The sequence below is a fragment of the Kryptolebias marmoratus genome, linkage group LG15 (genome assembly GCF_001649575.2).
Source record: "Kryptolebias marmoratus isolate JLee-2015 linkage group LG15, ASM164957v2, whole genome shotgun sequence".
Classification (NCBI taxonomy): domain Eukaryota; kingdom Metazoa; phylum Chordata; class Actinopteri; order Cyprinodontiformes; family Rivulidae; genus Kryptolebias; species Kryptolebias marmoratus.
In genome coordinates, this window is record NC_051444.1 from 4,902,437 (window position 1) to 4,917,761 (window position 15,325).

The 15,325-nt window shown below is 39.6% G+C and overlaps 1 protein-coding gene across 6 annotated transcripts in view; it reads right to left on the bottom strand.

Moving 5' to 3' along the window:
• cbfa2t3 (CBFA2/RUNX1 partner transcriptional co-repressor 3) overlaps positions 1-13,877 on the bottom strand; it is a 51,376-nt gene extending 37,499 nt beyond the window's left edge. The window contains exon 1 of one of the 6 annotated variants that reach the window (XM_037979793.1): positions 13,005-13,877. In XM_037979793.1, the coding sequence (XP_037835721.1) occupies positions 13,005-13,311 (307 nt within the window). In that variant the 5' untranslated portion in view covers positions 13,312-13,877. Of the gene's footprint in view, positions 1-2,239; positions 3,407-13,004 lie in introns of those variants that run through there. The other 5 variants (XM_037979794.1, XM_017442056.3, XM_017442063.3 and 2 more) reach the window with 5 other exon arrangements.
• Between the last annotated feature and the right edge of the window lie 1,448 nt (positions 13,878-15,325).

Below are 15,325 nucleotides of genomic sequence, written 5' to 3' on the forward strand. Positions count from 1 at the left end.
CGCCCACCCAAGGCCATCTGCTTCTCTCATTAATTAGGAGGCAGCCAGTTTCACCTGCACTGCCCGCATTTAGATCACAATAATTACCACACGCACACAAAGCCAGCACAACAAGCCCACACAATCACACAGTAAAGCATGTTGAGCTGTGTCCTGAGAGCCACAGCTCAAGAGGAGCCTATTTCCATCCAAATGATGTAAGAGATGCTCAAAAACACATTTTTTAAATTTCCAATGATAAATACTGATAAACTGCGTGTCAATAATGCACACGTGTTATTCAGTTTGTCATTAAAGGTACTCATTGCAAAGTCATAAAGATTGTACAAAAAAGTTCATAAAGTAGAAAACAAAATCAGCACAATATTTTTTTCAAATTGATGGTTTTTGGGTCCTTAAGTTAAATATATATTAGCAAAATTTGTGACTGAATGCCAACTATCACGTGCATTCGTTTTTTTCTACGGAAACAGCCGAAGTGACTGAAAACAGATTAAAATAGAAGACGTTTTTAAAAGCTGTTACTGAATGCCGAGCTCTGTCTCTATGACACTCCACTGTTCTGCTTGATTCCTGATTTTTCTTCTTGACCGTTGTCTTACTCAATCTCTTTTCTTTTGCATTTAGCAGCAGATTCACTTTTATATTTCCACCTAAACGTCTTCTCTGAAATTCTATGCTTGTCATATTTGCTTATCTACACAGATTACTGCCAGCCTATAGGTCAATAACAGGACTCAAGCTTCCACATGGTTTTTGGCAGATTCAGCCAAGTGCTTTGTTTATACTGAGTGCATACCCGCGTTTCAGAATTACAATCAATATATCTGGAAAACTAGTGGAGTAAACTATTTCAAACTGCACCATTTGATATGGTTCAGGATAACCTTTCTTATCTTTGATTTCCTACGTTGCCATGGGTATCTTAAAGAGAAGAGACTCTGCTGGAAGAAAGCAGGTCCAAGTCTTGTGGTATGTTTCTAGTAGCTATAAAAAAAAAGAAGACATCTAAAGCATGCACCTGTGGTGGATGGGGTCATAATGAATGGGCTGCCTTTTAAAGAGCGCTCCTTTAGTGATGAAGAGGGGACATCTGCCTCAGCAGGCGGAAGGCCCTGCTGATCAGAGGGAGGAAGAGATGCTCTTTTGGTGGGGATGAAGGGATATAATGTGCGGTGAAGCAGGGTGTCTGCACTGCGGTTTCACCTCTGCAACCTCTCATCCATTGTTCGAGACTATTATCAGCTGTTCAATTATTCAGATGATATTTACCAGGGCCAATTATACGGGGCTGTGTCCTGCAGAGAAAATGGCCAGAGTGTTTTACTGTTGCACTTACATCCAGAGGAAGAAGTTTGCTGCTGAAGCTGTTCAAGCAGGGGGTGGAGACCTCTGCTTGTTTCTTCTCAGAGTTGTTATCTGTTCTATTTCAGCATTTTACATTGACTGATTTTTGCTGATCTGAACGTTGTCCAACTCTTTTAATCATCTCACCACAGTAAAACACCCCCCCCCCCTTCCTTATTAAAAAAGAAAGGTCTCTTCCAACCACAAAAACAGACAGCGATGATGCAAAACAACACAAAAGGTAGAGGGGCTCCTCTGAGGCAGTTCAGTTCAGAGTAAATGGCAACATTTATCCCTTCACACCCATCACCTTTATGCTTTGTGGATGGACACTGAAATCACAGAGAGCAGAGATTTGGTGTCATCACTTTGTCTCAACATCCTTTGATGTGCAGCACCGACTCCGGGGGCCAAACAACTCATGACCCCTTTTTTGTCTCCTACTTTCAGCTCGAAGATTCGCTCAGTACCAAAAAATAATAATAATAAACAAGGGAAGAAAAGTGTCCATAAAATAATCAAACTGTTACTTTTCTTTGTCTTGTAAAAAAAAGAAAACATATTCCTGCCTTAGCATCAATTATAAGCAACTAAATAATTAAAAACGTTTCACTTGCACAGATGGTTCTTTTCAACCCAATAAATCATCTGAAGAGAAATAAACTTACAAACAAAAAGTTAGGTGCTTTTTAAAACAGAAAATATATAGATGTATATATAAATGTATAAACAAAATCCATAATTTACTCTTTTACAACAACATGCTGAAGTTTGAACTTGTCAGTTCAGCAGTTTGGGTGTTTAAACCTGACACACTGGTTCAATTAAAACCAGCTGCTAAAAACCAAACTGTTTGTTTCCTTCCAGTTTGTGTGAGCTGCTTTTTACTTACTTGGTGAAGGTCAAGCTGAGGGAAGGCAGCGGTGATAATCCACACCAAATAGCTTCTTAACTGGTTTTTATATCGCCTCAATCCTCATCGTTTGGAGGGAGAAAAGAAAGGATAAAGCCTTTGTTTTGTTATTCCCTTTTTTCCTTCCCGGTTTATCTTTGAAATATACAGAGTGAAACGAATTAGTCTTTACACATTTAATGTTGAACTTTCCTTTTGGTGTTAAAAAAGGGTCCAGGTTGAATAAATTAGACTGTGAGGTATTTTTCTTAGTTATTTAAAATAAAAGAGGAAATAAAACCAAAGCTGGGATCCTTAAGAAAAGTGATGTCTTTGGTTTTGTAGTTTGAAATAAATGGATTTTTAAAGCAAAAGCGGCTTCTTGTGGTTCTGTATGAATCAGAACTTGTCCCAGTCCAGTAAATCCGCTCTCTGAGACATTATCCCAGACAGAGAGAGAGAAAAAACAGTGTCTTTATTAACTGCAGAACGCGTCCCTTCAGCGTATAAAAGTACTGATAATGAATGAATTTGTTGCTGAAAGTGGTGAAATCCTCTCCATGTGAAGCAGGAGGAAGATGCGGATCTTCGGCGCTGCAGGGTGCGTCTATTATTCCTCTTGTTCCAACTTTACAACCTTTTTTTTTTAGAGTTCAGTCACAGTCCGTGGAGCCAGGGACAAGTTCTCCTACATCCGACAGGAAAGACAAATCTTTTTTCTTTCTTTCTTCTTTAATCTTGTGTTTGTTCTGCAGCCCGCAGACAGACTGCTCCACCTCCGCGGCTCTTCTCCTCCTCCGACGCGCCGATCCTCCGCCGAGCTGCGCCTCAGATCGTCTCGTCGTTAAACCTTCACTTCTCCTGGACAAAACCACTTTCAGCTGAGCACATCAAACTCTCATTTATCCGTCAGTTCAGGATTTTATTTAAGGGCTCTTCGGACTTGTTTTGTCCTCGGTGATGAAGTGGAGCTGGCGGACGCACAGTGCGCACGGCAGCCTCCTCCTCCTCCTCCTCTCTGTGTCCTCGCTGTAGCCTTCTGTCTGCGTTTAAACACCATCTGGAGCTCCTAACCTCTCTCTCTCGGTGTCTCTCTTCCTCTCTGTCTCTCTCTCCCTCTCCCTCTCTCTTTCTGACTCTCTCGGGTACCATCAGAAGCGGGAGCTGGCAGCTCTTGCACAGGAATCCTTTTCTGGAAGTAAAACCCCAAAGCGAATAGCACCAACCATCACACAGCGCAAACATATTTTATAATAGAGCCGAATGTTGTAAAACATGCCACAAAACGTTAAAGAGCTCAAACTTAACCCCTGAAATTTGTACCAAAGCAATCTATTTAGCAAAAATAGATGCAAATTTTCCACATTTGATAATCTATATTATATAGATTATATTTTGTGGGTGGGTTGGAAAGCATTCCTTAAAACTAAACTCGCCCTGTTTGCTTGTTTCTGACGCCAAACGGCTCCAATTAGGAAGCAAAGAGAGGAACTCAGCTGTGCTGCTGTTCCGCTGTCTGCCCGTAGGGGCCGCTGTTTCCTAATATCAGGACGGCCAGAAGAACCAGCAGCTCTCTGCAGACTTCACTTTATTTACTGTTTTAACAACAGCGCAAAAGAAATGTAAACAGCTGTATCTGTATATATGCAAACATATAGAAGTAAACTCAGCATAAATTGAAAAACTAGAAAAATGTTCATTTTCTGCAAAAGTACAGTGTGAAAACTGAGTGCTGAATGAATTTACTAAAATCTGTTGAAGATGAAACTCAGTTGTCAAAGTTAAAACAAGTAGAACAGAAGCTAAAATTTGTTAAACCATAGGTAAATGCTAAAATTATAAAAACCATGGCTTAAAGCTAAAGCCTGTGTAACAGCAGTTAAAAGCTGAATACATCAGAACAACAGCTAAAATGATCAAAAACAAAACAAACAGGAAAAACAGTACCCAAAACCTAAAAATTAGCACAATAGCAACTAAAAAGGTAAATTGAGCAAAACAATACCAAAAAATTAAAAATACCAAAACATTAGCTAAAAGCTACAACTTGCAAAACCAGAGCAAACAGCTAAAATTAGAACTATAGTTTAAAGTTAAAATATAAAAGTGAGAGCCAATAAAATAATAGCTGTAAGCTAAATCCAACAAATCAGAAGCTACAATCAACCAAAACTGCAGCTAAAGGTTGAAATTAGCACATTAGCTCAAAGCTAAGGTTATCAAAAAAGTAGCTAAAATCTAAAACCAGCAAAACAGTAGCTTCAAACAAAAAATAGTCAAATTGAAACTAAATGCTAAAATTAGCAAAACTGTAACTTCAATTTAAAACTTACCAAATAGTAGCTAAAAGCTAGAATTAGCAAAAGACGAACTAAAAACAGCTAAAATTAACAATTAAAACATTCATTTCAGTGAAACCAAAAAAGTTAAATAAAGGTAAACATTTTTTTAAAAAGTATAAAAGTTGCAAAAACCAAAAGTCATAGCATCCATCTTCTGAATGAACTGAACAATTTAATGTCTGAACAGTTAAATTTCATGAAGAAAAATGTACATTAGAAACTGTAAACAGGCAAACAATGCTGACTCAGCATCCAGTTCAGGAGCCATAAAGAGTCACGTTGGTGGACTCATGTGAAGACGGACAGATGGAAGATGGCTCTGTTATCAACATACATTAAGCTTCTGTTTTGTTTGTTTTACTAGCAGTAAAATATTGTCCTGCACTGTTTACCTGCATCATTATTACAAAAAACAAATCCAAAAGGTCTGCATGATGTGTCTGATGATCAAAGCATCCAGGATAAAGAGTATTTATATAGTTATTTTTGGCTCTCATAGCCCAATAACCATTATCATTAAAAAGATATTGTGTGGAATAAGTTTATTACTTTATTAATTTTATTTTATCTTGTCTTTACGACTTTGCAATGGATACATTTAACATTTAGAAGGCTGATAACAGGTGGAATTAAAGACTTCTTGATAAGAGCATAATTCTCAAGGAACTTTAAGCTGCAGTCCACATTCATTCACACACAGAAAAATACACAGCTTGACAAATCAGGGGCAACCTGGGGTTTCATATCTGGTCTACAGAAACCTGTAAGGTGAGAAAACTGACATCAAATCTCCAACTTTTCTACTGAGAGATCATTGGGCTACAACCACCTAACCACGTTTTCTTTTAATCTGCAAATTGAACAAATCTTTTTCCACTTTTTTTTTTAATTTAGAGAAATAATCATAAATGCGTACTGCCATCAAACAGATAAACACACACACATTAGTCCGGCAAAAGGAAATACACAAAGAGAGACAGAGAAAAGGGCAGGTACAGTACATCTGCTGCCTCTATAGTGAGAATCCTCCACCTGTCCACACTGGTCTGTTAGTCCCCTTGCCCCGCCCACCTGCCCTCTTTCAGACACACACACACACACATAGCCATGGAGGGGGACAGAAGACAAAGCTGACACCCTCCTGACCCCACCTGTGTCTACAGAACAAACAGAACCAGCTTGTAAAGTACACACAGACAGCTGCTGAGCCCAGACACCAGTCACACCAGCCTCTCCAGTGTTCGACACAAGCGCTGCTTTCTTATCAACCAGTGCTGAGTAAAAAATAAAAAATACGTAATACGAGGGGAAATCCCAGTGGTCCTTATAAACCTGACATTTCTGCACTCCCGTATGAGCTGAAAATGAAAAAAATCTGTGCATATTTCTTTTCTCCATTTTAGCTGATCTACTGTAAAACGAGTGCCGTGAACGTCTCCAAACACCAGTCCAGAAACCATACATGTAAACAGTTGCACGGGTGAGTGTAATTAGAGGAAATCAGAGCGTGACCTTCTGGAAATACATGAAGAGTAAAACTTTTTTCTTGTTTTCTCTTTCTGAGGCAGTCAGTGACTAGGTGATCTAAACCGAGAAGTGAATATAGTTGCACCTGCACAAGAAATTGATTACAAAATTTGTTTTCTTAAACAGTTATAAATGATGTAATGGGATTTGTGCTGTGGCACCTGTTATACCTGCATGAGGTTACAGAGTTCTGCAAAACATTCACCACCTCATATAGAAATAAAGTCTAGAATTCCTTGAAGGAATACAAATTGCCTGCTGCTTTTAATGATAAAGATTTAAATGTAAAGCATCTTATAATGAGGCTGGAGGTAAACTCATTTTGGTCAAACCATATCCACAATATTGGGAGATCTTGGGAGATCTGAGGACTACTACTGCCACATCAAATTATGTATCATTGTCTGTAAATTTGGTCAAATCATACTAATTTTTGTGTTTGCTAAGACTGCTTAGCTGTGGCAGCCATCTTGAATTGGGTTGCCCCCTCAAAAAAAATAATCAAGTGTAGATGTGTATCCAATGATTTCTTTCTGGGAGTTTTGTTCAAAGCTGTCCAGCGGTTCATGAGACATTTTGCCAATGCTACAGACAAACGAACACACACTGATATGAGCAAAAACAACATTGCCTTTGGTGGCGGGCAGTAATAAATATTCTTGAACAGAAGTTTGTTTTTTAAATGCGTTTCTTATGCATCTTTGAATGTTTGCCTCCTCAATGTGTTGGTGTATGAAGTTAGATTCCTCATTGTGCCGAATGCTGAAACAGGTAGAAGTGTGTGTGTGTGTGTGTGTGTGTGGAGGTGGTGGTGGTGGTGGTGGTGGTGGTGGTGGTGGTGGGGGGGGGGTATCTGTGTGTGTGTGTGTGTGGCCTTGACTGACAGAAAGGTTGGCAATGAGGGTTGCATTCAAAGAAAGGATTCCTGCCAAGGTGACAGCTCTGAGATTGACAGGATGCTATTCTCTAAGGGAACAGTGTCAGTCAACCTGTCAGCCTTTCTGTACGACAGTCTCTTACTCCTCTTAATTTGGCCTTTTGTTGAGCGGTCACCAGGTTACCTCTGACGCTCCATGTGGCCAGCCTGATAAACTGCACAATGAGCCACGCACACAAGGTGGAAACTCGCCTGGATGAACTCTGTGTGCCATAATACTATGACTGGAAGTCCCTTTGATGGCATTAAAAACAAAGACACCTTTGTCTTGCCTTCCTCTATCTCGCTCCATCCCCGGCTCTTTTTATTATGCTGACAGCATCTGTTTTTACCCGTTTGTGTGTGTGTGTGTTTGTTTGTCTGTACAGTTAGCAAAATGTCTCATAAATCACTAAAATTATATTTTATGAAACTTTAGGAAAGTAGTCATTGGATTGTCCTCTACAAATGATTAACTTTTGGTGTCAACTTGACTCAAGATGGCTGCAACAGCAAAGCAATCTTAGCAAACACAAAATTAGCCATAACTCAGACAATTTTACAAAAATCTAACTAAAATTTGTGTAGTAGTAGCTGGAAGTCATTCACAACATAATGTAATTCACAAGGGCTTACAGATTCTGTGAGATATTGTAAAATTACATGATATTGCACATATTATTATTGCCACGGTTTGACCAAAATAGATATAACTGTTTTAAGGAATATTAGACCTTTAATTTGTGTTGGTGTCTATAGGAGTGAGAGCAAAAGCAAGGCAGACACAGACAAGTTTGCAGCATTTCCTCCACTCGCACATTGTAAATCCTTCCCTACAGCAGCAGTCACAGACCAGTGTGTTAAAAGAAGATAAGGCTCTGAGCCGACTGAAAAAAAATGATAGTCTCATTGTATTCCCGCGCTCCTCTCTCATCTCACTTGTGCACATTCAACACACCACTCTCTTACGAAGCTGCTATTAACTACACCAAGAAGCACATCTCACGTGATCAAAACTAAACTGCGATGCTGATAAAGATTACTTAAAGATTTATTGATTTTCTTCTCTAAATATAAGTGTTGTTTTCTCTGACAGTGCGCACATAAAATGTGACTTTACTTTATAAATATCTTTAACGTGAGCATGTCCTCAACAAGCTGCTCCATTGCATTACATCACGAAAGAGAATGAGACAGAAAAAGTTTCTCTGTAATATAACAAAACGTGGTGTAACGGATCACTGACGCACCCACTCAAGCACGCACAAAAGAATGCTGCTTTTACAAATTGCACCCATAGAACCCCCCCGCTCATCATCCTCCTCCTCTTCATCCCCGACACAAACATATCCTAAATAAAGCAGTGAGGTGCTCAAGACACCCAACTCCATTTAAGATGGCCATCACAGCAAAGTGAGCGTAGAAAACACAAGAAAACCTCTAACTTCAGTCAGTTTTACAGATAATGAGCTAAACTCTGATGTGGTCCTAACTGAAAGTCATCCACAACATATACTCTGAGTGTGACAATAATAACAAAAATTTTCAATATTGGACCAAAACATCTACAGTTCAGTAATTACTCAACAGATTTTAGTCTAAAACTCTAAAATGAAGGGTGCAGGCAATATGCATTACTTCAAGGAATGCTAGGCCTCTCAGTTACCAAGGACTGGAGAGGAATATAAGAGGCTGCTGGGGTTAAGTTGTTGTGAAATGTATGTATTGTATATATAGATTGACAGTACAGCTCAAGACAGACTCTAATGTGAGAACGGAACAGGAGAAATGCAGCACAAGTGCATGAATACGTCTGTTAATCAGACAAAGGTGGCTGAAATAAACTCTGAGCACCTGATCAGATGTGTGACCCATAGATGCTCACGGAGGAGGGAGTAACACCAGATTAAATCAGGTGTTGATTTAGGAAAAGGACATGCAGCCTTGAAGCAGAAGGAAACAGGCAGTAAAATGTCCGTTTGGGAAATGAGCAATAAATAATCCTTATAATCCCAGTTGTTTGAACTTTTAGGAGTACGTAGGTTCATCTAAACATGATGAGTGAACAGTTTCACAAACCCGTCTAAATCCAATAATACTTCAGTCTGGCTCATAGATGGATAGCTAGATATATTACTGTTACCTCAGAGACAATATGCACGTGCACATGTGTGTGTTTTCATTGTGTGCAGACAGTTGGTGGTGCTGGCACTAGAGATAGTGAGTAAACGGGGATGAGGCACTGTATCAAGTTGTGAACATCTGTTTCTCATAGAAACCACAACGCTGGTGTTGAGGAAACAAAGAGGATAACTGCTTTCTTTCTCACACACACACACACACACACACAACCCTCACTTTTCTCCACTCCTCATTTACTCAATACTTCTTCTCCTTCTTGCATCATCACCATTTTTTATTAAAGATATTTAATCTGTTTTCCATGTTACTTTGCTTATGCGACGTTATACAATGAATTTATAATAAATGCTTTTACTTTACACCGTAGATTTTTTTTCTATTTCGTTTTAAAAAGTGCCAAATATTGTACTGTCACGCTGATAGTGATAATATTATTTATCAGCTTAACTGCTGAGAGAGTGACACGACAAAACTGCAGAACAAACCACGTGAAGAAGAAGAAAAGATAACATAATTCACAAAAACATAGAACTCTTCTAAGAGCTATAAACTACAGACACACACTGCTACTCACCCAAATTCACAAAATACATCAGATTCTGTCATAAAAGCTTAACTAGAAAGAAACGGGACAGTTTTTTTGTCTCCAATTAAGTGTTTTATTCTGTGATTTGTCTGGACTTGCAGGTATTTTACCTCCTCAGGGATCATTAGCACCTTAAAAGTCATAAAACCCACGTCATTGATCTTCCATGCTATCATTTAGAGTTTTAATGTCAGAATTTGACCCTTGTTTCTCCAAACCAAGGTCATTTAAAGAGCTAATTACAACAAGTAAAATATTAATAGGTCATAACCTTTCTAGAGAACCCACTTCAAAGGATCTTAACTATTGCTTTAATGTAGGATTTTGGATGTATGGAAGTTGTTATTGGTATTTTTATCTTTTAGCTGGATAAAAATGGTATAGAATATTCCATTCATATCTATGGAGGATTAGGATTGGCACAAAATTATGAAGTCTATGATACAGCAGACATGAGCCAAGGCTTTGTTAGGGATTCTTTGCACCTTTTCCATCCAAGTCCCTTGATTTAGTCTGCTTCTCTTCGTCTCTCCATCTCTCTTGTCGCCTTGCTGGCTCTATCTGGGCCTGCTGTGAGGGTGTGCAAGTGCCGGGTGGCAGTTCCTTATTGTAGAGTGTTTATACGAGTGTCTATGTCTGCGCGTGTGTGTGAGTCTGTGTGCTGGGTGAGACTGATAAGACCCAGGGAGAAGAGCCAGCATGCCGACATATTCTTGCCACCTCGGTTATCGCCCGTTGCAGCTGTGCTTTAGCTCTGCGACATCTGCTCCCTCACAGGAAGCCTATGCTGTGGCTCACAACACCTCACACACACACACACACAAACACAACTTGTGGACGCGTATGTGCATGGACATGCAGTTTTCTACCACAGACATCCATACACACACGTGGACCTCAGGTAAACTATTTGAAACAAAGGACTCTGTGTGTTTGCAGTTCTAAATGGCCGAGTTGATTTCGTTGTGGTTGCATGTGTGATGTGTTGAATTGGGCACACCAAAACCAGAGTTATGCTGGGTTTTTATCACAGAATTACAGAGGGGATGCTTATGACTAAGCCTAATTATAGAGGCCTTATCACTGCAAAGTTCACAAAGCTCATTACTGCCAAGAGACAGGACGCACTGCAGGTAATTCACTGCGTCGGGTATTAGTCCTGGCACTGGCTTACTATTTCTACATATTTAGAGTCTATAAAATTAATCTTTTAAAGTCTGATTGTTAATTCATCTCTCTTCCCCAAACCTTTACTGATTTCAGTCAGGTTTTCGTTTTCACCTAAAGGCACTCCTTTGGTGTCTTCAGTTCTTTATGGATCAGTTACATTTCTTCTTTCTCCTTTTGTTCCTGAGGATCATTCAGCCGCCTCTCATCTGTCTGCGAATTGCTCGCCTTTAAGGTTTTACCTCTACAGTTCACCTTGATTCACCCTCCTTCACCTGAACTACAAACTTGTTGAAGATGAAACTCCGGACTCTATAGCGTTGTCCCCTGCAGCTGTATGGGGAAGCCCAGAGGAAGACCCCCTCCCGCCCATCAAATGCTCAAAAAAATCTCTTTCCTTTTCCTTTGTCTTTTAGCAATAAAGAGAACTATTTTTGACAGCCCATATAAACATCTGACAATAGGTTTAGAAAAGGATGAACTTGGAGGACAGTATCTTTACACTGATTCTTTAAAATGAAAAGTTTGCTGCACAGATAGTTTAGAACAGTACTTCCCAAACCTTTGAGCTTCTGACCCACAAAATAACAACAGCAAAGACTTTGACTCCAAATATTCTTGATTGAACTACAACCCAAAACCTGAAGAAGCTGGCATGTTGTGAAAAATGCCAATAAAAACAGAATGCAATGATTTGGCAAATCTCACGAACCCACATTTTATTCACAACACAGAAAACATGTCAAATGTTGAAACTAAAAATTTGCACTCTGTCTAGGAAAAAAAAAAGATCATTTTGAATTTTGTGACAACACATCTCAAAAAAGTGTGGACAGGAGCAGCAAAAGTCCCGTCACCTACAGTTCATAAAATCATCAAAACATTTTAACAATCTGGAGAAATCGCTGAGCTCAATGAACAAACCTGAAAGTTTATATTGGATGCTTTTCAGGCCCCAGGCAGCACTGCATTAAAACCAGGTTCTGGTTCTGTTAAGCTCAGGAACACTTCCACAGATCGTCGTCTGTAAACACAGTTCACCATGCCATCCACAAATGCTGCTTAAAGCTCTATCAGGCAAAGAAGAAGCTAGATGTGAACACCATCCAGAAACGGTGTCGTCTTCGTTGGACCAAAGAGGAGAACTGTTCTGTGGTCATACAAATCAAATTTTTTTAAGTACAAATACCACATCCTTCGTACTAAAGAGGAGAGGGATCATCCTGCCTGTTATTTGCAAATTTAAAATCCTGCACCTCTGATGGTATGGAGGTGCTTTAGTGCTTCTAGCATGGGCAGCTTACACATCTGGAAAGGCTCCATCAATACAGAAAAGTATATACAGGTTTTAGATCAACATCTGCTCCCATCCAGCAGAAAATGCAGTAAAGAAGACCCACTGTATTGTCTTTTGTATTGTCTTGTACTGTCATACAATACAAGACGATACAAAAACTCTGGCAACTGGTCTCCACAGTTCCTAGAGATTTGCAGACAGGTGCTTCATGGTGATAAACATGGCCCTGCCCCAACTTTTTAAAGATGTCTTGCTGCCATAAAATTAAAAATTATCTCACTTTTTCCTAAAAATGTTCTAATTTTCAACATTTGATATGTTTACTATTTTGCATTGTAAATAAAACATGGGTTACAAGAATTGGAAATCATTGCATTCTGTTTTTATTTACATTTTACTCAACGTACCAACCTTTTCAGGTTGGTGGTTATACACAAACATGGCTAAAAAGTCAATAAATAAGAGCCTACTGACAATCCAAATAGAAGCAGACATTGTTTTAAAATTTTGTTTCATTTATGTCACAAGACACAGTGGGGTCCCCTCCTCAGGGTTCAAAGTTATTGTTTCATGCCTTTCTAACTTTGTCTCAGTCATCAGCCAACAGGTCTGCAAAGATGAAGAAACCTCCAACTGCCCTTATAAAAATCAACACAAGCTGATTATCCGTCAATCACTTCAACTTAATGAGCAGACCGGACAGCTGCTGTACCCTTCGTCACTCATCACGTTTAACATGCAGCCAAAAGATCTCATAAAACAGGTCCTGTAAGAGGACACGCTCCTACCTTTACTACATCTGTAGCGGCTGCTGGCTGCCAGGTTGTGATCAAAGCTTCCAGGGTGGAGTCTGTGGGCACTGTACTTCTCCCCCAGCTCTCGGTGGCTGATCAGGGTGACCGTGGGGACGTGCGGAGCAAACATTGGAACAGAGTCATCCTTCTTTTTGCGTTCCAAGTGGACCTCAGCGGACATGTTGGAATGCTCCAATCTTTGTAAGATGATGGGGCTGGAGACTTGCAGCGTGGTCGCCAGTTGGTCCAAGTGGTGCAGCGTTAAAATTCTAAGTATTTGCTCAGTGTTCTCTGTTAACATTCAATGGGGATTATCCTTCGCCTCTAAGGCCCTCAGCAGACCGTTCTGTGACCTACTGAACTGCCATGTGAGGACCAGGTTTTAGCTGTGCTTAAAGCTCCAAATGAAAAGAACAAAGTTATTTCCTCATATTCCCTCCATGTGCTCACAGAAGACTCTTATCCTAGTTTCTTGATCTTTGCTTCTTGTTTGGATACAGCTCTACATTAGACAAGCGTTCAACAAATGTATACCAGCTTTAGGTCACTGTAATACATGCGGCTGAAGGTCTTGGTTGTAAGTCTCTCTTGTAGGCACCTTTAGGTGAACAGATTGAATGAAAATCTCCTTTTCTTTCCTCTTTTCTGTTGACCTGGTCCTCTTGTGTGGAGTCCCGTCTTTTCCAGCACAGTGTGTGTGAGGCAGTTGAGAGCGTGTGTGAGCGAGTGTCAGTAGCAGGTCAGCTTGTCTTGTGGTTCTAGCTGAGGGGTTGTGCTCTCGTCTGAACCCTCCTCCTGCCCTGCCTGCCACTGCAGCTCAAAGGAGAAGTGTGCGCCTGGATGTTACAGTTGGCTTGTGTGTTATTTCTGTGTTGCAGGGCTGCAGCCCCAGGGGAGGCCGAGGAGCAATGTTGCTTGTGTTGATAGTGGCAGACAACAGCAGGCAGCAGGACCCGGGCCTCCGTGTGGGCTTCCTCTGTCAGGAACCAGCTGTGTCGGCCTGCAGCCACTTCTTCCCCTCCTGCATTCTGCGTTCTTTGGTGCCTCACCCATGCTCCTGTGCACCTTGCTTGGTGGCTTCAATAGATCTTTTTCTTGCCCCTTATCAAAAAACTTATCAATCTTTTCATCCTTATGCTTATTCTTTCTGTTTGTTGCCTCTTTTTTGTATGAAGCTGTAAACTTAGCTGCTATAACTTGAGTTTTTTATCTAACTTCTATCTTGGTTTTGTTTTAGCTTTCTTAGGTCAGTTTTTGCTATTTGATTTTTGTGCATGACAGTTAGCAGTAAACTGCATTAGGAAATACAGTGACCGATTTCCCAGTTCATAACAAAGCAATAGTTATGAAAATGCGAGTGCAAGACAAAATTGATAAATTAAACTAGTCCAAGATGTGTAAGATTTTGTTTTTATGAATCCTGATGTTACAAACAGTTCTTTTTTCAGTGTTTTGCAATTAAATATGCACTCAAATAATGTAATTTTGAAATAGAAGTTTCAACAATATTATCCTGAAAAAGAATAAGAGAAAAAGTACTGCATTGTTTCCAATATTATGATAATAAATATGTTTCAATCACCTGCCACCATAAAACACAGACCATATTGTAATCTTCTGTGTGTGTTCATTTGTTTGTATGTTAGCATTGTGTGTTTCATGAATGAAAGGATGAATTATGACAAAACTCTCAGAAAGCATTTACTGCAAGTACATTTACAACTGACTGACTTTTGGAGCTAACCCAAATCAAGATGGCAGCCAGAACTAAATGATCCCAGCTAACACGAAAATGGCTATAAGTTTTGCAGATATTGAGCCTAATAGCTGTGGTAGTAGTTAAGAGTCATTCACAACACACAACACAACACGCTAACAGATTGGACAATATCTTATGATAACATGCAATTATGCATTACGTTAGATAAAGATTTGACCAAATCAGCTACAACTCTGTCATTTTTCAATGTTCAAGATGGTAATTCATAAGTTGACAGGCTTTTTAAATCCGCTTCTTTAGATCCAAATTGTTTTCCCTTCAGGATAAAGATGTCAAAACTTGAATAAACCCACTTATTATGGGGTTTTCTAAATTGCCAAATGAAGATCAACTTTAAACACTACAATGTTCTGCTGTGAAAACATGAGTCGTACTTTTCCAATGAATGCTATGTTTACTTCTCAAACCTTGGAAAACACTTCAAAGGTGATGATGAATTTTTCAATTTTGCTCAACAGTGAAACTCATTCTACAACAGTTTAGTTGATCATTTAATCAGAAATGCACCCTTCGGATTAGTTTAATAGAAACTGGT